Source organism: Phyllobates terribilis, unplaced genomic scaffold (genome assembly GCF_046119375.1).
Source record: "Phyllobates terribilis strain yellow unplaced genomic scaffold, ASM4611937v1 Scaffold_12__6_contigs__length_324123572, whole genome shotgun sequence".
Classification (NCBI taxonomy): Eukaryota; Metazoa; Chordata; class Amphibia; order Anura; family Dendrobatidae; genus Phyllobates; species Phyllobates terribilis.
The window spans coordinates 31,533,575-31,557,136 of NW_027362772.1; the positions used below are offsets into that span (position 1 = coordinate 31,533,575).

A 23,562-nucleotide genomic window follows, 5' to 3' on the forward strand; every position below is an offset into this window, starting at 1 on the left:
CAGGTCTTTTGCAGACTCCAACAGGTTTTCTTCCAGAATGGTCCTGTATTTGGCTCCGTCCATCTTCCCATCAATTTTAACCATCTTCCCTGTCCCTGCTGAAGAAAAGCAGGCCCAAATCATGATGCTGCCACCAGCATGTTTGACAGTGGGGATGGTGTTTTGAGGGTGATGAGCTGTGTTGCTTTTACGCCAAATATATAGTTTTGCATTGTGGCCAAAAAGTTCTATTTTGGTTTCATCTGGCCAGAGCACCTTATTCCACATGTTTGGTGTGTCTCCCAGGTGGCTTGTGGCAAACTTCAAATGGGACTTTTTATGGATATCTTTGAGAAATGGCTTTCTTCTTGCCACTCTTCCATAAAGGCCAGATTTGTGCAGTGTACGACTGAGTGTTGTCCTATGGACAGATTCTCCCACCTCAGCTGTAGGTCTCTGCAGTTCATCCAGAGTGATCATGGGCCTTTTGGCTGCATCTCTGATCAGTCTTCTCCTTGTTTGAGATGAAAGTTTAGAGGGACGGCCGGGTCTTGGTAGATTTGCAGTGGTCTGATACTCCTTCCATTTCAATATGATCGCTTGCACAGTGCTCCTTGAGATGTTTAAAACTTGGGAAATCTTTTTGTATCCAAATCCGGCTTTAAACTTCACCACAACAGTATCTCGGACATGCCTGGTGTGTTCCTTGGTCTTCATGATGCTCTCTGCACTTGACACAGAACCTGTTAGAACCCTCCTGTTTGTTTTTTCCATCTTGTGTTTTGCGGTCACGTGACCATCTGCCTTTATATTCCAGCTCCACCCTTTCTGCTGTGCTGGACTTCAGTGTTTGACTGTTTCTCTAGCCAGGTGCTTCTGTGGCTTTCTCTGTCAGTTTGTGTGGTCCTTCTGGGACCTCTAGTACTTTTTTGTCTGTTTGTCTTTTTGTGTTTGTGTTCTGCAACAACTTCTCTGTTTAGGAGGTGTCCCTTTTTTGTCCCAGTCCTTAGTTCTTTTAGGGACCCCTCCCCTTATGCTATAGGTCTTCATTCAGACTAGCCGAGGACTAAGGCGGGTCTGTTCGCTAGGAACAGGCAGCCCGCTACATCGTAGGGATTCAGCTTAGTTTTACTGTAGGCACAGTTTTCCCTTATCTTTCCTTAGTATGTGTTGCAGATCATAACAGTAAGTCCAGCCCAAAAAAAACTAAAAGGAAAGAAATTCGGGGATCAGTATGGTTTCTGTCCAGGACTTGGCTCAACGCCTGCAGGGATTGTCTTTGGAGGTGGCCGAGCTCCAGCAGCATGTGAGTAGCTGTTCTGAAGCGCATTTTGTGGAACCCAAGGTAGGAGTGCCTGATGTTTTTATGGTAAACAGCAAGATTTTTTTTCCTTTAAAAATGCTTGTTTGTTATATTTTCGTTTGAGACCAAGGTCCTCTGGGAATGAATCACAGCGCATTGGTTTTATTATGTCACTTTTGCACAAAGAACCACAGGGGTGGGCCTTTTCTCTCCAACCTAATGATCCATGTTTAAGGTCTGTAGAAGAATTTTTTTCTGCTATGGGGCTATTATATGACGATCCTGATCGAATCTCATCTGCTGAGGCAGAACTCAGGCGTTTGAATCAGGGGCCAGGTGATGTTGAAAATTATTGCACACACTTCAGAAGATGGGCCTCAGAAGTTAAATGGAATGATCCAGCTCTGAAATGTCTATTTCTTGCTGGTCTGAGTGAAAGGATTAAGGATTTGCTAATTGCATTCCCGGCACCTGAGACTCTGCAGGATGCCATGCAATTAGCTGTTCGTGTGGATAGGAGACTGAGATTTAGACAGAATGAGGTAAAGACTCCAGTAATGCCAGGTCCTAGTCCCCAGGAAATCTGCTCTGAAGGCGGAGAACCGATGGAGGTTGGGGCGAAGTCGCTCCCCTCTCAGGAAAGAGACCGGAGGTTCGCCGAGGGATTGTGTCTTTATTGTGGTAAAGCTGACCATTTTATTAAGTATTGTGAGCTTCATTTAAGTAAAGAAAAAAGAAAGGTCAGTTACGCCCATATAGCTTGTTTAAGCTCTTCAGGAGTATTTCTTTCTGGGAGTACTACTTTGCAGGAAAATTTGATTGAATTTCAGGTATTTGTGGATTGTGGTTCAACACAAAAAAAGTAAGCATTTAGAAAACTAAAGCAAGTAGGTAGTGATGAGGCATTAAATAAATATAGAAAATTAAATAAATTCTGTATAAACCATATCAAGGCAGCAAAGATTGTGGCAGAGAGAATCATTGCCAGAGAAAGTAAAAATAACCCCAAAATATTCTTTAACTACATAAATAGTAAAAAACTAAAAATTGATAGTGTTGGCCCCCTTAAAAATAGTTTGGATGAAATGGTGGATGAGGATGAGGAAAAAGCCAATATGCCAAATGATTTTTTTTCAACCGTATTTGCACAAGAAAATCGCATGACAGAAAACATGATTAGTGATAACAAAAATTCTCCATTAAATGTCACTTGCTTAACCCAGCAGGAAGTACAGCGGCGTCTAAAAATCACTAAAGTTGACAAATCCCCGGGTCCGGATGGGATACACCCGCGAGTACTACAGGAATTAAGTAACGTCATAGATAGACCATTATTTTAATCTTTAAAGATTCCATAATAACAGGGTCTGTACCACAGGACTGGCGTATAGCAAATGTGGTGCCAATATTCAAAAAGGGGACAAAAACTGAACTTGGAAATTATAGGCCTGTTAGCTTAACCTCTGCTGTGGGTAAAATCCAGGAGGGTTTCCTAAGAGATGCTATACTAGAGTATCTGAAGAAGAATAAACTCATGACTAGTGTTGAGCGGGCATGCTCGACACTGCTCGGTACTCACCCGAGCATCTCACTAATCAGGATGTTCAGCGAGCACCGAGCATTTTCGCGTTACTCGGGCGGGAGCTCGGGTCTCCGCCCTGCATGTCTAGCGATCTTTACACAGCCAATGAACATGCAGGGATTGCCAGCCAGTCACTGTAATGCCGCAGCCATGTTGGTTGTGGGCATTACAGTGATTGGCTCGCCGCACAGCGTTACCTCGAGTATTTAAAACCGGGCGCCGCCATCTTGGACACAGTCTCTCCGGATCAGACAGTGAAGGGAGAGTGATGCTGAGCTAGGGAGAGATTTATACTGCTAAATAGGTAGTGTATGGTCTCTAAAGCCTGCAAAATCAAACAAACTGTCCTTCTGAGGACTAATATCCATCCCAGATATCAGGCAGGCTGTATAGGAGACGCAGTGGTTATACCAACAAACACTGCATTACAGTCCTTTGTGCTGCTGCTGCTCAAATTGCTAGACTTAGCCCCTGGTCTCAGAGGCCAGGCAAAATCCTTTTTTTTTTCATCTAAATCCTCTTTTTTTTTTTTTCCTCAGTCAGACTGTACAAATACCTGTCTTATTAACCATTTGGTATTCCCCCCCCCCCCAAAAAAAAAATTTAGTGTGTCTGTCAGTGTTCAGACATAAATATATTTGTTTAAAAGAGTCTGGTTTCGACCAGATAAATAGAACTGTGGTTTTGCAGTTCCACAGGTCAAATCTCTGTATTATCCACTTTTTTGCCTTTTTTCCATTAAAAAAAACAGTTTGAGTGTCTCTCTGACTGTTCAGACACAAATATATCTGTTTAAAAGATACTGGTGTAGGCCAGAGAACTACAGCTTTGGTTTAACTCTTCCACGGTTCTAATCTCCTTTTTATTACCCTTTGGCCATTGATAGTGCGAGTCTAAGCTATTTTACTTAATTTACAATGGGCAAGGTGCGTGGCAAGGGACGTGGAACTGGATGTATTGGTGATGGTGTGTGCAGAGGACGTGGCCAAGGCCAAGGTGAAAATGTGCCACAACCAACAGCCACATCTTCTCGCTCCCAGTTCAAAACCGAATTACTAGGGAAGCACACAACAACACCACTATTGCAAACTGATCAGTGTGAACAGCTTATTAATTGGATAGCAGAAAATACTTCCAGTCACCTGGGCACCACCATCTCCGGTCTGTCTTACACACGGTCAAGTGTTAGTAGCCGTGAGTCTCGACCGCATACTCCTCCTCACCCTGATGCTCCTTCCTCCCATCATGCCGAGTGTCGTCAGACAGCAACTGATCCCACAGTTGGACACTCTGAAGAGCTGTTCACTGGTCCATTTCCATATTTGTGCCCCTCGCCTGCTCCGCTTGAAGTGGTGGAAGAGGAGATCCCATGTAGCGATGGCCAAATATTTGAACAGCCACGGCCACAGGAAGGCAACGCTGGAAATTTTTCACAAGAGGTGGATGATGACGAGACATAATTGCCACGAAGTGAGGAGGAGGACTGTGGTGCGGAAGTGGAAGAGGAGGAGGTGGTGGATGATCTAATACCTGATCCAACATGGCAGGAGGACACACAGAGCGAGGCCAGCAGCACACAGGGAGAGGGAGGCAGAGTACCCCAAAAGGCAAGAAGAAGCAGTGAGGTGGCCGCAGACAGAAGGCGGGCAACCGTTCCCCGTAACACCAACACAAGGGACATAGCCAGTACAACCGGTAGGTCTTCCAGAGTCTGGAATTTTTTTAAAGACTCTGCTGATAACCCAAAAAGGCCATTTGTACCACCTGCCATGCCAGCATCAGCAGGGGTGACAAAACTACCAGCCTGACCACCACCAGCATGATCAGGCACATGTCAGCAAAGCACCCGACTTTGTGGGGCAAACCCCAGTGTCCGCGACCAGTGCCAGCGGGTTTCACCACTGCTTCTTCCGCTGTTGTGAGTGTAAGAGTACCACATGTTGTGCGTGCAAGGCAATCCCCTGTCCATACTGCATGCAAAGATGTCCCCTCCTCTCAGTCTTCTCTTGTTATGGCAGTTTCTCAAGAAACAGCATCAACGTCCACGTCCACGTCCCACCACAGCGTTCAATTGTCCATATCCCAGACCTTTGAACTAAAGCGCAAATTCGCAGCCAACGCCCCACAGGCCACAGTCCTAAATTCACACATTTCACGACTGCTTGCGTTGGAAATGCTGCCTTTTAAGCTGGTGGAGACGTAATCCTTCCGCAACCTTATGGCGGTGGCTGTCCCTCGATACTCGGTCCGCAGCCGACACTATTTTGCCCTGTGTGCCATCCCCGCACTACACAAGCACGTGTCCCAAAACATCTGCCGTGCCCTCAACAACGCAGTTACTGGGAGATTCTACCTGACAACGGACACGTGGAGAAGTGCTTGTGGCCAGTGTAGGTTCATCTCCCTTACGGCACACTGGGACGGAACACATCCTCCCCACATCGAGGATTGCGGGCCCTTTGTCAGTCAGAGTTGCCCCCACAATGTATAGCTCCTGCGCATCATCCTCCTCCTCATGTTCAGCCTCCATCTCAGATATCACCACATCAGTTACAAGCTGGAAGCACTGCAGTACTGCCTCAGTCAAGCAGCAACAGGCTGTGATGAAACTCATAAGCTTAGGTGATAAACCTCACACTGCTAGTGAAATGTGGACAGCTGTGAAAGAGCAGGCAGGTCTGTGGCTGAGACCGCTGAACCTACATCCAGGAATGGTCGTGTGTGACAATGACCGTAACCTGGTGGCGGCTCTGAGGCGAGGCGAGATCACACATGTTCCATGCTTAGCTCATGTGCTTAACCTCGTGGTTCAGCGGTTTCTTAAATCGTTCCCCGAGTTGCCAGATCTGCTCATCAAAGTAAGACACCTGTCAGCTCATTTTCGGTAGTCGGCTACAGCTTCCGCTGCCCTTGCTGTGTTGCAGCAGCGTTTGCAGCTTCCGGCACACCGACTGGTGTGTGATATCCCCACACGTTGGAACTCTATCCTCCACATGTTGCAAAGGATTTGTGAGCAGAAGAGAGCAGCTGTGGAGTACCAGCTGTAATAAGGCTGTCGATATTTAGGTCAGACTCCACACATAAGACCTCAGGAGTGCACCTAGATGACTGACATATGTACCATCTTGACAAACTTTGAGGAGTCCATCAAGATGGTGAGTGGCGATGACGCCATCATTAGCATCAGCATCCCACTTGTCTCTCTTTTGCAACACTCTCTGCAGAGAATTAAAGAGGAAGCATTGCAGCCAGAGTATGATGAGATGGATCAAGAAGCCGTAGCCGGCTATTACACACAGCCCAGGATCATCTCATCCCAACGTGCACTGGGGGACAATGTGGGAGAGGAGGAGGAGGAAGAACAGGAGCTGGTATCATGCGCTGTAGACGGTAGTACCTGTACAACTGTCATATCGTCGGTTCAGCGTGTGTGGCCTGAGGACAGGGGCGAGGAGGAGAGCATGGTCAGTCATCATCTTGGTGAGGACACGGAAGTCTTGCCCGTTACCAGTCTGGCACGCATGGCTGACTTTATGTTACGCTGCCTTAACCGTGACCCTCGCGTTGTCAAAATGTTCAGTGACAGTCATTACTGGTTGTTGACACTTCTAGACCCCCGCTACAAGGAGAACTTTCACTCTCTTATTCCTGAGGTGGAGAGGTCTACAAAAATGGGGCAGTACCAGAAGGCCCTTGCTGCAGAACTGTTAAAAAAATTCCCATCTGAACACACTAGCGGCAGAGGTCACAGTTCATTTACCAACCAAGGCGTACAGGCAAGAAAGACGCAACTCCAATCCAGCAGAGGCAGGGGAACACTGTCAATGTTCTGCGACAGTTTTCTGAGACCCGCCCAGCTTACAGGCCCTGAGGCGCGGGGTACTCTCACAAGGAGTGGAAAGTTTCAAAAGATGGTGAGGGAGTACCTTGCCGACCGTACCAGCGTCCTCCGTGATTCCTCTGTGCCTTTTAATTATTGGGTATCCAAGCTGGACACTTGGAATAAACTCGCTCTGTATGCCTTGGAGGTCCTGGCCTGCCCTGCCACTAGCGTGTTATCGGAGCGTGTTTTTAGTGCCACTGGGGGAATTATAACTGATAAGCGCACTCGCCTGTCAACTGAAAATGCTGACAAGCTGACCCTTATCAAAATGAATAAGGGCTGGATTGGGCCAGACTTCTCATCAATTCATCACCAAATGACAGCAGAGTAACATAAAGTCAAATTCACTGTGTTATTTCGGGAGGTGTATTCCCATGCACCGCTTCACACCCACACATGGGTATATGCTTCCTCATTTCAGCTGTTTTTTGCTCTTCTCCTTATCCTCAGTGTCCACCACCACTATTCCACCAGGGTGACCGTGGTCCATGATGTCAGCAATGCAAGTTCCTCCGTCCTAATTTTTGGCAGCTTTTGCTTGGTATGCATAGGCAAAGAATATGGGAGACCCACTCCCCAATAATGGGAATAATGTTCTTAAGATGCTGTACTGCATGGCTCTTCCAAGGGGCATTTAATCCATCTTGTTAAGGTACTGCAACCTCCACGTCTCTTCCAAGGGGCATTAAAACCATCTTGTTAAGCTACTGAGACCTCCACCACTTTTCCCAGGGACATTGATATTGTCTTTTTATTCCACTGCGACCTCCACCATTGTTCCAAAGGGCATTAAAACAATCTTGTTAAGCTACTGCCACCTCCACCACTTTTCCCAGGGGCATTGATATTGTCTTTTTATTCCACTGCGACCTCCAAGTCTCTTCTAAGGGGCATGAAAACTGTATTGTTAAGCTACTGCAAACTCCATGTCTCTTCCAAGGGGCATTAAAACCATCTTGTTAAGCTACTGCAACCTCCACGTCTCTTCAAAGGGCATTAAAACCGTCTTGTTAAGCTACTGCAACCTCCATGTCTCTTCCAAGGGGCATTAAAACTGTCTTGTTAAGCTACTGCAACCTCCACGTCTCTTCCAAGGGGCATTAAAACCATCTTGTTAAGCTACCGCGACCTCCACCACTTTTCCCAGGGGCATTGATATTGTCTTTTTATTCCACTGCGACCTCCACGTCTCTTCTAAGGGGCATTAAAATCATCTTGTTAAGCTACTGCAACCTCCACGTCTCTTCCAAGGGGCATTAAAACCACGTTGTTAAGCTACTTCAACCTCCACGTCTTTTCCAATGGGCATTAAAACCGTCTTGTTAAGCTACTGCGACCTCCAAAACTTTTCCCAGGGGCATTGGTATTGTCTTTTTAGTGCACTGTGACCTCCACCATTCTTCCAAGGGGCATTAAAACCGTCATGCTAAGCTACTACGACCTCCACCACTTTCCCCAGGAGCATTAAAACTGTGTTGTTAAGCTACTGCGACCTCCACCATTCTTCCAAGGGGCATTAAAACCGTCTTGTTAAGCTACTGCAACCTCCACGTCTCTTCCAAGCTGCATTAAAACCATCTTGTTAAGCTACCTCAACCTCCATGCTTCTTTCAAGGGGCATTAAAACCATCTTGTTAAGCTACTGCGACCTCCACCACTTTTCCAAGGGGCATTGATATTGTCTTTTTATTCCACTGCAACCTCCACCATTCTTCCAACGGGCATTGCATTTCCTCCTAATTTTAGTCAGCTTTTGCTTTTCAATGCATTGGCGAACACTAAAGGAGACCCACTCCACAATAATGGGTAGAAGATTTTTAGTATGCTGTAATCCACATCTGTTTCAAAGGGCATTGCAGTTCCTCATAATTTTTGGAAAGTCTTCCCTTCACTGCTTAGGCCAACAGTGCACAGGAGAACCAGTTGCTATAAATGGAAAAAACGGTTTAGTTAAGGCCCTCTGACCTCCATGTGACTTCCAATGGGCATTGGAGTGCCTCGAAATTTTTGTTAGGCATTGCACTCACTGCATGCCCTATAACTGTGTAGCCGAACTGCTCCTTTTGGTACAGAAACATATCCTACAAGACATGTGTGGTTGACTGGCCTGATATTGATGTGAATGGTCCCTGTTCCTCCTGCTCTTTCTCCTTTGCCACCACCTCATCCATCATTCATCACCTGAAGCTTTGTTTTAACGGGAGTCATAGAACTGGGATAGTAGCAGGAAAACATCCAGCAATCCTCGGAGGAGGTAGGATATGCGCCAAAACATTGACCACCTCAGGCCTAGCCGCTACTACATACATGCGCTTGCATTCCAAGAAAACAAAGCAGACGCTAACTTCTCTCATCATCATCATGCTCCTCACCTTGGCACTCTCAACTCCCCTGATGGAGAAGCCAGGGCCCACCAGAGGAGTCTGCTTCTCTTGTGGGCTCGTCCAATGCAGCCCTAAAGCAGGCCAGACTAAGAAAAGTGTGGGGGAAGTTTCAAGGAGAAATAGGGCCGGCAGGGGACCGTTTATTGACACCCGGCCGCCCCCAGGCGGTTGGGGACCATGTGCAGACACCCGGCCGCGGGGCGGCTGGGGATCGAGTGTGGACACCCGGCCGCCCCCTGGCGGATGGGGACTGAGCGTGGATTTCCGGCTGGGGACTGAGTATGGGTACCTCGCTGCCGAAGCAGCCATGAGGTAGTGGCCAGCTTCGGCCTCCTCCAAACCAAAAGGCCCCATTTCAAGTGAAAGCTAGCAGTATGGTATTGCAGCCTGGGGGTGGGTGGGTGACAGGTTGCACACTTACTCTTGCATTCCAAGAAAACAAAGCTGGTGCTAACTTCTATCATCATCATTATGCTCCTTATCTTGGCACTCTCAACTCCCCTGATGGAGAAGCCAGGGCCCACCGGAGGAGTCTGGTTCTCTGGTGGGCTCATCCAATGCTGCAATAAAGCAGGCCAGGCTAAGAAAGTTTGGGGGAAGTTTCAAGGAGAAACAGGGGCGGCTGGGGACCATTTATGGACACCCGGCCGCCCCCAGGTGGCTGGGAAGCATGTATGGGCACCCGGCCGCGGGGCGACTGGGGACCGAGTATGGACACCCGGCCGCCCCCTGGCGGCTGGGGACCGAGCGTGTACACCCGGCCGCCGGGCGGCTAGGGGCTGAGTATGGATACCTTGCTGCCAAAGCAGCCATGAGGTAGTGGCCATCTTCAGCCTCCTCCAAACTAAATGGCCCCATTTCAAGTGCAAGCTAGCAGTATGGTATTGCAGCCTGGGGTTGGGTGGGGGGCAGGTTGCACACTTACGCTTGCATTCCAAGAAAACAAAGCAAATGCTAACTACTTTCATCATCATCATGCTCCTCACCTTGGCACTCTCAACTCCCCTGATGGAGAAGCCAGGGCCCACCGGAGGAGTCTGTTTCTCTGGTGGGCTCGTCCAATGCAGCCCTAAAGCAGGCCAGGCTAAGAAAAGTGGGGGGGGGAGTTTCAAGGAGAAATAGGGGCGGCTGGGGACCGTTTATGGACATCCAACCGCCCCCAGGTGGCTGGGGACCGTGTGTGGACACCCGGCCGCGGGGCCGCTGGGGGCCGAGTATGGACAGCATGCCGCCGGGCAGCTTGGGACTGAGAATGGATGCCTCGCTGCCGAAGCAGCCATGAGGTAGTGGCTAGCTTCGGCCTCCTCCAAACTAAAAGGCCCCATTTCAAGTGCAAGCAAGCTAGCAGTATATTATTGCAGCCTGAGGGTGGGTGGGTGGCAGGCTGCATACTTGCACTTGCATTGAAAGGAATGGGGGAGGTACAATTGAACACTGCCCTGGGACAAGTACTTGCACGGGGATAGTTGCAAGTCTGCATCTTCTGATGCGGAAAGGATCACTTCTGATGGGCACACTTTTAGGCAGTAACCTGGGTGTCAGACATGCTTCCAGGGGTCTTCCCCCTGCTGTTCCCATGTCTTTTCAGCACTGTATGCATGTGTCACACACCACATGGCCAGATAAGATTGTAAAATGTTAAAATGACATTTCCCGGTGAATGCATTTGTCACGGTTGAAAGCAATACAAAAGTGCAAAAACGCATAAAAAATGCTACTTGTGAACATAGCCCAAGGTGTGGAGGAGTATTTTTGTTTTTGGTTATTTATTTTACCTTATACACAAGTCTTTACCCTGGAAAGGAAGTTCCTTAACATATTTCACAGGAAAACTGATTCAGTTTAGTTTTTGAACGTTTTATAGTGAGCCCGTTAAAGTGGCTTAATACCTCTGACCACATTGTTGACAGCAGTGACCTGGCAGTCAGAAATGCTTCCTGGGGCGATGCCCATGCTGTCTTCATGTCTTTTGAGCACTGTCACTATCGTTTTGGGCACTTTTTAGGCTTTCTACAGACTGCTGGGGGTGCCGCCGCAAAAATGCTCGGGTCTCCCATAGACTAACATTGGGCTCGTTGCTCGGGTCGAGCACCCGAGTATCAGAGAGAGCTTGACCCGAGCTTCGAGCACCTGAGCATTTTAGTGCTTGCTCAACACTAGTGCAGAGAAGAGCGACCAAGGTTATTAAAGGAATGGGGGGTCTACAATACCAAGACAGGTTATTACACTTGCGGTTATTTCAGGTGGAAAAACGAAGGCTTAGGGGTGGTCTTATTACTGTGTACAAGTATATGAGGGGACAGTACAAAGACCTGTCTACTGATCTTTTTACTCTGAGGCCAGAGACGGGGACAAGGGGGCATCTTCTACGTCTGGAGGAAAGAAGGTTTAATCATAATCACAGACGGGGATTCTTTACTGTAAGAGCAGTGAGACTATAGAACTCTCTGCTGCATGATGTTGTAATGAGTGATTCACTATTAAAATTTAAGAAGGGCCTGGATGCCTTTCTTGAAAAGTATAATATTACAGGTTATATATACTAGATTCCTTGATAGGGCGTTGATCCAGGGAACTAGTCTGATTGCCGTTTGGAGTTGGGAAGGATTTTTTTTCCCCAATGTGGAGCTTAGTGTTTGCCACATGGGTTTTTTTGCCTTCCTCTGGATCAACATGTTAGGTTATAGGCTGAACTAGATGGACTTAGTCTTCCTTCAACCTTAAAAACTATGTTACTATGTAACTTAATGTGATTGATAAAGGGTTTTTGGAAAACCTTAAATTGAAATCCAAACCTTTGTTATCATCTATTTCTGTGATTGCAATTGATAACACTCCTTTGTTGAGCTGACTGGTATATATGTAGCTTACCACGGGCCTGGGTGGTCTGGAGTTGGGACCCGGTCCTATTTGTCTACCCTTTTATATGCATTACTTCAACTTTGATATACAGTAAGGTTTTTAATATAGGCAGTATAGGTACCGTCCCAATTTAGGGTCACCTTGCCGCTGGTGGGACGGCTTGTATACTTTTTTTGATCAAAAATAGTTCACTAAGTACCCTATATTTATTATGCAACTTTGCTTTACATTTATATATAATGATGGTAGGGTATGAGATATATTTTTGTCTTTTGTCTTTTGTAGGTTTTGTTTCTTTTTTGCTAGTGTGAACATGCTCCTATTTCTTGCATGTCTACCATCTTAGACCTCAGTTCACATTGCCTGGTTTTTTGTCTTGTTTGCATTCTGTGCAATTTAAGGGTGTGGCATCCCCTTTGTTGAGCTGACTGGTATATATGTAGCTTACCACGGGCCTGGGTGGTCTGGAGTTGGGACCCGGTCCTATTTGTCTACCCTTTTATATGCATTACTTCAACTTTGATATACAGTAAGGTTTTTAATATAGGCAGTATAGGTACCGTCCCAATTTACGGTCACCTTGCCGCTGGTGGGACGGCTTGTATACTTTTTTTGATCAAAAATAGTTCACTAAGTACCCTATATTTATTATGCAACTTTGCTTTACATTTATTTATAATGATGGTAGGGTATGAGATATATTTTTGTCTTTTGTCTTTTGTAGGTTTTGTTTCTTTTTTGCTAGTGTGAACATGCTCCTATTTCTTGCATGTCTACCATCTTAGACCTCAGTTCACATTGCCTGGTTTTTTGTCTTGTTTGCATTCTGTGCAATTTAAGGGTGTGGCATCCCCTTTGTTGAGCTGACTGGTATATATGTAGCTTACCACGGGCCTGGGTGGTCTGGAGTTGGGACCCGGTCCTATTTGTCTGCCCTTTTATATGCATTACTTCAACTTTGATATACAGTAAGGTTTTTAATATAGGCAGTATAGGTACCGTCCCAATTTAGGGTCACCTTGCCGCTGGTGGGACGGCTTGTATACTTTTTTTGATCAAAAATAGTTCACTAAGTACCCTATATTTATTATGCAACTTTGCTTTACATTTATATATAATGATGGTAGGGTATGAGATATATTTTTGTCTTTTGTCTTTTGTAGGTTTTGTTTCTTTTTTGCTAGTGTGAACATGCTCCTATTTCTTGCATGTCTACCATCTTAGACCTCAGTTCACATTGCCTGGTTTTTTGTCTTGTTTGCATTCTGTGCAATTTAAGGGTGTGGCATCCCCTTTGTTGAGCTGACTGGTATATATGTAGCTTACCACGGGCCTGGGTGGTCTGGAGTTGGGACCCGGTCCTATTTGTCTACCCTTTTATATGCATTACTTCAACTTTGATATACAGTAAGGTTTTTAATATAGGCAGTATAGGTACCGTCCCAATTTAGGGTCACCTTGCCGCTGGTGGGACGGCTTGTATACTTTTTTTGATCAAAAATAGTTCACTAAGTACCCTATATTTATTATGCAACTTTGCTTTACATTTATATATAATGATGGTAGGGTATGAGATATATTTTTGTCTTTTGTCTTTTGTAGGTTTTGTTTCTTTTTTGCTAGTGTGAACATGCTCCTATATCTTGCATGTCTACCATCTTAGACCTCAGTTCACATTGCCTGGTTTTTTGTCTTGTTTGCATTCTGTGCAATTTAAGGGTGTGGCATCCCCTTTGTTGAGCTGACTGGTATATATGTAGCTTACCACGGGCCTGGGTGGTCTGGAGTTGGGACCCGGTCCTATTTGTCTACCCTTTTATATGCATTACTTCAACTTTGATATACAGTAAGGTTTTTAATATAGGCAGTATAGGTACTGTCCCAATTTAGGGTCACCTTGCCGCTGGTGGGACGGCTTGTATACTTTTTTTGATCAAAAATAGTTCACTAAGTACCCTATATTTATTATGCAACTTTGCTTTACATTTATATATAATGATGGTAGGGTATGAGATATATTTTTGTCTTTTGTCTTGTAGGTTTTGTTTCTTTTTTGCTAGTGTGAGCATGCTCCTATTTCTTGCATGTCTACCATCTTAGACCTCAGTTCACATTGCCTGGTTTTTTGTCTTGTTTGCATTCTGTGCAATTTAAGGGTGTGGCATCCCCTTTGTTGAGCTGACTGGTATATATGTAGCTTACCACGGGCCTGGGTGGTCTGGAGTTGGGACCCGGTCCTATTTGTCTACCCTTTTATATGCATTACTTCAACTTTGATATACAGTAAGGTTTTTAATATAGGCAGTATAGGTACTGTCCCAATTTAGGGTCACCTTGCCGCTGGTGGGACGGCTTGTATACTTTTTTTGATCAAAAATAGTTCACTAAGTACCCTATATTTATTATGCAACTTTGCTTTACATTTATATATAATGATGGTAGGGTATGAGATATATTTTTGTCTTTTGTCTTGTAGGTTTTGTTTCTTTTTTGCTAGTGTGAGCATGCTCCTATTTCTTGCATGTCTACCATCTTAGACCTCAGTTCACATTGCCTGGTTTTTTGTCTTGTTTGCATTCTGTGCAATTTAAGGGTGTGGCATCCCCTTTGTTGAGCTGACTGGTATATATGTAGCTTACCACGGGCCTGGGTGGTCTGGAGTTGGGACCCGGTCCTATTTGTCTACCCTTTTATATGCATTACTTCAACTTTGATATACAGTAAGGTTTTTAATATAGGCAGTATAGGTACCGTCCCAATTTAGGGTCACCTTGCCGCTGGTGGGACGGCTTGTATACTTTTTTTGATCAAAAATAGTTCACTAAGTACCCTATATTTATTATGCAACTTTGCTTTACATTTATATATAATGATGGTAGGGTATGAGATATATTTTTGTCTTTTGTCTTTTGAAGGAGAAATAGGGGCGGCTGGGGACCATTTATGGACACCCAACCGCCCCCAGGTGGCTGGGGACTGTGTGTGGACACCCGGCCGCGGGGCCGCTGGGGGCCGAGTATGGACAGCATGCCGCCGGGCAGCTTGGGACTGAGAATGGATGCCTCGCTGCCGAAGCAGCCATGAGGTAGTGGCTAGCTTCGGCCTCCTCCAAACTAAAAGGCCCCATTTCAAGTGCAAGCAAGCTAGCAGTATGGTATTGCAGCCTGAGGGTGGGTGGGTGGCAGGCTGCAATACTCGGTTTCATTTTTCTGTTACCTATATCCCTGGTACTAAGAATGTTAAAGCCGATGATTTGGCTCGCAGCTTCTCTCCTACGGTCGATGCCGAGGAGGAGGAGAGCATTTTACAGAAAGGAGTTGTGGTGGTGGCATTGGACTCCATTTTGGAGAATGGGATTCTGAAAGTTTAAGATGATGCTCCATCTAACACTCCCCATGGAAGGTTGTTCATGCCTAGAGCCTTTAGGAGAGATTTGTTTGTGGAGTGTCCTTAGTCTCGGTTGGCAGGTCATCCAGGAATTTCAGAGACTAAGAGACTTATCAGTCGCAGTTTTTGGTGGCCTGAATGGCAGAAGGAAGTCATCAAGTGGGTGCGTCAATGTACTGTGTGTGCTAGGTCAAAGGCTTCACATACTCCTGCTGCAGGGTTGCTTTGCCTTCTGGAGGTTCCTAGAGCACCTTGGACGCATCTCACAATGGATTTTATTACTGGTCTTCCTGTATCCGAGGGTTTTACTGTCATCTGGGTGGTCATGGACCATTTTAGTAAGATGTATCATTTGGTTCCATTCATTAAGTTGCCCTGCGCCAAGACACTCGCTATGGCATTTGTTAAGGAGATTGTCAAGCTCCATGGCGTTCCCACGGATATTGTTTCTGACAGAGGACCTCAGTTTGTGGCTCGCTTTTGGTGTACTTTTTGTGACAGGTTGGGAGTCCATTTGTCATTTTCGTCTGGGTATCATCCTGAGTCTAATGGACAGACTGAAAGAAAGAACCTTGATGCTGAACAGTTTTTGCGTTGTTTTGTGGCGGACAATCAAGAGGTGTGGTCTGAGTTTCTGCTTCTCGCAGAATTTGCTCTTAACAATCATACATCCTCCTCTGCTGGGTGTTCTCCTTTTTTTTGTTGTACTGGGAGACATCCGTCTTTTGGTTCATTCTCCAAATTGGGGTCGGAGGTGCCAGAGGAGGAGAATTTTTCCGGTGATTTGGAGAGAGTTTGGACTAATGTACATTGCAACCTTCAAGAATCTTACAAGAAGTCCAAGAAGTATTTTAACAGGAAACGTAAGGAGGTTTTGTTTACTGTGGGTGACATGGTTTGGTTGTCCTCAAAGAACCTGCGGTTGAAGATTCCCTCTAAAAAACTGGGTCCTAAGTTTGTGGGTTCATTTAAAGTGCTTCAGGTTGTTAACCCGTCTGCTGTTACAGTAGGTTGGATGTCCCTACTTCCTGGAAAATTAATCCTGTGTTTCATGATTCCTTGTTGAAAAAGGCTGACATATCTGATAGGGACGCCACTGTCTCAGTTCCTCCTGTGGTGGAAGACGGCGAATATGAAATTTCTCGTATTTTGAATTCTAGATGGCATAGAGGGAGATTACAGTAAAAGAGGGGGTACTGTTAGAACCCTCCTGTTTGTTTTTTCCATCTTGTGTTTTGCAGTCACGTGACCATCTGCCTTTATATTCCAGCTCCGCCCTTTTTGCTGTGCTGGACTTCAGTGTTTGACTGTTTCTCTAGCCAGGTGCTTCTGTGCCTTTCTCTGTCAGTTCGTTTGGTCCTTCTGGGACCTCTAATCCTTTTTTGTCTGTTTGTCTTTTTGTGTTCTACAACAACTTCTCTGTTTAGGAGGTGTCCCTTTATTGTCCCAGTCCTTAGTTCTTTTAGGGACCCCTCCCCTTATGCTATAGGTCTTCATTCAGACTAGCCGAGGACTAAGGCGGGTCTGTTCGCTAGGAACAGGCAGCCCGCTACATTGTAGGGATTCAGCTTAGTTTTACTGTAGGGACAGTTTTCCCTTATCTTTCCTTAGTACATGTTGCAGATCATAACAGAACCCTGAGACTATCACAGAGCAGGTGCATTTATACAGAGACTTGATTACACACAGGTGGATTCTAGTTATCGTTACCAGTCATTTAGGACAACATTGGATCAGTGGATTCTATTTATCATTACCAGTCATTTAGGACAACATTGGATCATTCAGAGATCCTCACTGAACTTCTGGAGGGAGTTTGCTGAACTGAAAGTAAAGGGGCCGAATAATATTGCACGCCCCACTTTTCAGTTTTTAATTTGTTAAAAAAGTTTAAAATATCCTATAAATTTCGTTCCACTTCACGATTGTGTCCCACTTGTTGATTCTTCCCGAAAAATTAGAATTTTATATCTTTATGTTTGAAGCCAGAAATGTGGCAAAAGTTAGAAAAGTTCAAGGGGGCTAAATACTTTCACAATGCACTGTATGTATGTTGAGCAAAGGCTCAATATGGCACCTACTATTGGAAACTTTTATTTTGACAGACAAGAGCAGATTTATGAGGCAGAAAGAAAAGTAAAAATAGACAGGTGGTCAGAAAATGATCTCAATTTTAGATAATACCTGAGACTCTGACATGGACTGTTTCCCTCTCTCTTTTTAAATTATAGGAATTGATGTCCTCACTTATCCCTGGGTAGTACCATGCTGTATATCTCACGTCTTTGATTCTTAGAGAGCAGCTGTTTGTTCCATTTCTTGTCAGTGAGGTGCGATTATTGTATTCCGGGAGAACTTCAGATAAGTCGTCACTGTACACTTTTGGATATTGAAATTTATTGAACCTAAACCACACAATATGGACGTCTATATAGTTATTGGGAGCAGTGAATGTGCAGGGAATCTCCACATCAGAATGTTTCCTTGTATTTATGATTTGTGGGAAAGTAAATGTCCATTCATCTTCATGTTCTACTGCAAAACTCCCTGGATAATACAAGTAATAAAAATAAAAATATTTGAGAATATTTTTTTCAAATTTTATGTCATCTGTTAAAAACAAAACAACATTTTCCAGATCTGTTTCATTCTTTCAATTTTCACCAGAGTGCGGCTGTCACATTTATGAAGATACATTGTAGCAGGGAGCAAAGCTACAATAATAAAACCATAAAGCCTCACTTACCTAGAGCAAGAAGCAAAAGTTTCCAAAAGAAGCAGCACCGGACCATTATTCCAACATGGATTCAGTTTTGTATCTTTGCGTTATACGAGTAGATAATTTTGGTTTTTTTTCTTTTAGAAAAAAAAAGAAAAATATAAAGCTAATTATACAATAAAATAAGAGCAAAGTATACAAATATGTTCTACATACAAACTAGAAACTAGCCATATGTCTGTCTTTAGTCAGATCAGTAATACGATTTCACAATAACAGCTACATACATTATTCTTATATTTCTTAATACTGATGAGGCTGGTATACTTACTTTGAAAATCTATATCGGAATGGCTGTGTAAACCTCAAACTTAAATGAGCGCTCTATGAGCCCAACTAAAATACAATTCTTTTTGATTGGATAGGAAATTTCAGAAAGGATCATACAGTTATTCTTCCATAGATTATCACAATAAGTACATCAGTCTCATCATGTCTGCGAAATCTATTTAGCAACAAACTATATTTTTGAAATCTTGTGACAGACCTGATTTAAAAAATTAGGACAAGGATTGTTAGGATTAGCGATAAGAATCGACAATGTTGTTTATTGTTGAACTTATCGCAGAAATTAAAAAAACTTTACTTTTTAATAGAAGAGGCTGCAAACGGATAAAGAAATAGAGGTGTCAGAAATAAAGGGAAAAAAAACAAAGACTGCAAGAAACTAAAAAAATAAAGAAGAGAAGGAAAAACAAGAGAAAGAAAACGAAAAAGTTTTATCAGCATAGGTTGCCTCTCTCACTTATTGTTAAGGCGGCATTAGGTGTCCATTTCATTGGTAGCAATTCTCCTTATACATATCTAAATATCCTAGCCGCAGCTGCGGTCTGCGTTTTTGATTATAGGATATCTTCACTATTGCTACCTAGCTTAACCTATGTTGTGTTAGATCATGATGTGGCCATCCCAACAAGTTTCACCCTCGCGGCTTCCTCAGGGGCTGTGGCTACAATAAATTTCAGGGGGGTAGACCAGACTTCTTAAGGCCTCTGTTTCGCAATCATTGGCCTCAGTTAGAAGACAAATGGAGCAAGACAACAGAACCAACGTATCGTTATGCACCGATCTCAACCAATGGGGCAGAGCTATTTAATCCCTTAGAGCCTTTCATTGGGTAAACACCTAAATCGTGTCCGTCACCTGAAACATAAACAACCACATCTTACACGGGAACCAATCAGTTACCTGACGCCGGTCTAGGGTGCTTAGTATCAGTCAGCCAGTCACAGATCATCGGTCCTCTCGCAACGCGCATGCGCGAAATCACAATGTACCAGGTTACCTTATTCGCCATCCACATGAATATAAAAGTAATCCACGCCATGATTGGCTCAAGATGGATCAGCGTCATGAATATACGCACCAATCATAGTGCCTCCATTACATGATTGTGCATTCGTAGTCCCTGATCCTACAACATGCAGTAACTATGGTCGTATTTATAATCAACTAGACAGTATGCAAATCCAATTCATATCATATAAACATTCAAAATAAATCATATTAATATAAGTCTCCGTCCATGATATATTACAGATATAAATGCCATGGCCCCTCTAAACCCATAATCAATAGATCCATATGAACGTTTCTTTTATAACCATCATACAAGCGTGCAAAAAAAACGAGTTCAAAGCATACCAGTGGATTCAAATTTCCATCCATGACATGATAAAGGCATCATTGCCATAATGACTGTTATAATCATTTAGAAAATGAGCATATTTGGTTGACATCCGCCATGTAGGCAATCATCACAGTGATTAGTTCCAGCACAGAGAGCATCATCACATATACCGGTATCTACCAGTTCTGTATATATATGTAACTTATACCACTGGAGATAAATCTCATAGATAGATCCATCCGCCATAAACATAAATGACCAATATCAAACTATATTACATAAACTATATACTACAGGTTTCCATGTTAATTAAATACAAATATTTACTGTAAGGACATCTAGAGAAATGCACTGTAGCTAAAACCTTCATTAAAACCCAAGGGGCTTCTGGAGCTACGCCTGAAGATCCACCTGGATTCTTCTTGTAATAGGAGTTTATCCAGTTTTCATTTCCTTGGGCCCAAAAGGACTCTCCTAATGCCCCAATATTCCAGATCCAACGGATTCAGGGTATGACACATCCTCATATGCTGAGAAAGTGACATTCCAGTTCTGATACATAAGTTTACATAAAACCTTTAGTAAATAGCATTATATATCAACTAGCTATTGAGCCCGTTCTACGCCCGGGTGGCGAGCATTTTTACTAGTATATGGTCTCCCATCCTGGTATTTGTGCTGCCCCCATCCTGTTATGTGCTGCCCTCATCCCTATCCTGGTATGCATGGCACCCCTCACCCCCAATCCTGGTATGCATGGCACCCCTCACCCTCAATCCTGGTATGCATGGCACCCTTCACCCTCAATTCTGGTACGCATGGCACCCCTCACCCCCAATCCTGATACACATGGCACCCCTCTTCCCTTTCCTGGTATGCATGGCATGCCTCATCCCTATCCTGGTAGGCATGGCACCCCTCACCTCCAATCCTGGTATGCATGGCACCCCTCACCCCCAATCCTGGTATGCATGGCACATCTCACCACTAATCCTGGTATGCATGGCACCCCTCATCCCTATCCTGGTATGCATGGCACCCCTCACCCCCAATCCTGTATGCATGGCACCCCTCACCCCCAATCCTGGTATGCATGGCAACCCTCATCCCTCATCCTGGTATGCATGGCTCCCTCATCCCTCATCCTGGTATGCATGGTACTCCTCATCCCTATCCTGGTATTCATGGTACCCCTCATCCCTATCCTGGTTTGCATGGCCCCTAATCCGAATCCTGGTATGCATGTCCCCCAAAATCCCTATCCTAGTATGCATGGTACCCCTCATCCCCAATCCTGGTATGCATGGCACTCCTCATCCCCCCAATCCTGGTATGCATGGTCCCCTCATCCCCCCAATCCTGGTATGTGTGGCCCCCTCATACCTCAAATCTGGTATTTATGGTACCCCTCATCCCCCAAACCTGGTTTGTGTGGCTCCCTCATCCACCAATCCTGATATGCATGGTACCCCTCAGCCCCCAATCCTGGTATGTGTGGTACCCCTCATCCCCCAATCCTGGTTTGCGTGGTACCCCTTATCTCCAATCCTGGTATGCGTGGTACCCTCACCCTCAATTCTGGTATGCATGCTCCCCTCACCCCCAATCCTGGTATGCATGGTCCCCTCATCCCCAATCCAGCTATGCATGGCACCCCTCATCCCCCAATCCTGGTATGTGTGGTCCCCTCACCCCCGATCCTGGTATGCATGGCCCCCCTCTTCCCCCAATCCTGGTATATATGGTACACCCCATCCCTCAATCCTGGTATGCATGGTCCCCTCATCCCACATTACTGGTATGCATGGCCCCCTCATCCCCCAATCAAGTTATGCATGGTACCCCTCATCCCTCAATCCTGGTATGCATGGTCCCCTTATCCCCCATTCCTGGTATGCATGGTCCCCTCACCCTCCAATCCTGGTATGCATGGTCCCCTCATCCCCCAATTCCTGGTATGCATGGTCCCCTCATCCCCCCAATCCTGGTATGTGTGGCCCCCTCATTCCTCAATCCTGCTGTGTATGGTACCCCTCATCCCCCAAACCTGGTATGTGTGGCCCCCTCATCCACCAATCCTGATATGTGTGGCCCCCTCATCCCCCAAACCTGGTATGCATGGTACCCCTCATCCCCCAATCCTGGTATGCATGGTACCCCTCATCCCCCAATCCTGGTATACATGGTACCCCTCATCCCCAATCCTGGAATGCATTGTATCCTCACCCTCAATCCTGGTATGCATGGTCACCTCACCCCCAATCCTGGTATGCATAGTCCCCTCATCCCCAATCCCGCTATGCATGGCACCCCTCATTCCCCAATCCTGGTATGTGTGGTCCCCTCACCCACAATCCTGGCATGCATGGCCCCCCTCATCCCCCAATCCTGGTATATATGGTACCCCTCATCCCCCAAACCTGGTATGTATGGTACCCCTCATCCCCAAATCCTGGTATGTATGGTACACCTCATCCCCCAATCCTGGTATATGTAGCCCCCTCATCCCTTCATCCTTGTATGCATGGTCCCCTCACCTCCAATCCTGGTATGCATGGTCCCCTCACCTCCAATCCTGGTATGCATGGTACCCCTCATCCCCCAATCTTGGTATGCATGGCACCCCTCATCCCCAATCCTGGTATGCATGGTACCCCTCATCCCCCAAGTGTGGTATGCATGGTCCTCTCACCCACCAATCCTGGTATGCATGGTACCCCTCATCCCCCAATCCTGGTATGCATGGTTCCCCTCATCCCTCTAATCGTGGTATACATGGTATCCTCTGCACACATACAAAAAAATATACACTTAAACTCACCTTTCTTCCCTGTGCTCCAGCGCTGCTGTGTCCTCTTCTGCCGGAGGTCGGGAGAGGAGTGCGGCGCCAGAGCACCACGCCGTCTGGCGCCATTTTGCTGAAGACACACTGTAAATGTGTCTTCAGTAAAATGGCGCCGGATAGCGCTATGCACATGCGCCGATTCCGACGCCTTCACTCCACCCCCGGTCTCCGGCCAGAAGAGAGGTGCCGCAGCAACGCTCCTCCCGGTCAGGTAAGTATGTAAGTGTGGCGCCGGAGATCGCGGTATGCGTTCAATGTCTACGCATACCTCGATCTCCAATGCCATACACTCCTCTTACCTGTAACGGTACCAAGCGTTCTTCTGTCTGGAGCCAGACTACACGTCAGACAGAGGGACGCTTGGCCGATTATATTATAGATAACCTGCACAGACTTCTCCTCCCTGTATAACACACCAGATGACAACTACCAGGGATTGAAGCTTGAAGAGGACAATTTGCATATTCCAGGTGCCTTCTGGGAAAAGCGAAGAGTCTCCTTCAGCTAGAAGATCGTTGGGTACAGCCGGGACCAGCTGCTTGGAAAGCATCGCCAAACCAGGGATTGAAGCTTGAAGAGAACAATTTGCATATTCCAGGTGCCTTCTGGGAAAAGCGAAGAGTCTCCTTCAGCTAGAAGATCGTTGGGTACAGCCGGGACCAGATGCTTGGAAAGCATCGCCAAACCATGGATTGAAGCTAGAAGAGGACAATTTGCATATTCCAGGTGCCTTCTGGGAAAAGCAAAGAGTCTCCTTCAGCTAGAAGATCATTGGGTACAGCCGGGACCAGCTGCTTGGAAAGCATCGCCAAGCCAGGGATTGAAGCTTGAAGAGGACAATTTGCATATTCCAGGTGCCTTCTGGGAAAAGCGAAGAGTCTCCTTCAGCTAGAAGATCGTTGGGTTCAGCCGGGACCAGCTGCTTGGA

The 23,562-nt window shown here is 45.6% G+C and overlaps 1 protein-coding gene across 1 annotated transcript in view; it reads right to left on the reverse strand.

The window, feature by feature from the left end:
* The window catches only part of LOC141171647 (B-cell receptor CD22-like), a 60,795-nt gene that overhangs the window by 34,540 nt on the left and 2,693 nt on the right, over positions 1 to 23,562 (reverse strand). The window contains exon 2 of the mRNA XM_073655311.1: positions 17,565 to 17,923. Within this exon, the coding sequence (XP_073511412.1) occupies positions 17,565 to 17,923 (359 nt within the window). The remainder of the gene's footprint in view (positions 1 to 17,564; positions 17,924 to 23,562) is intronic.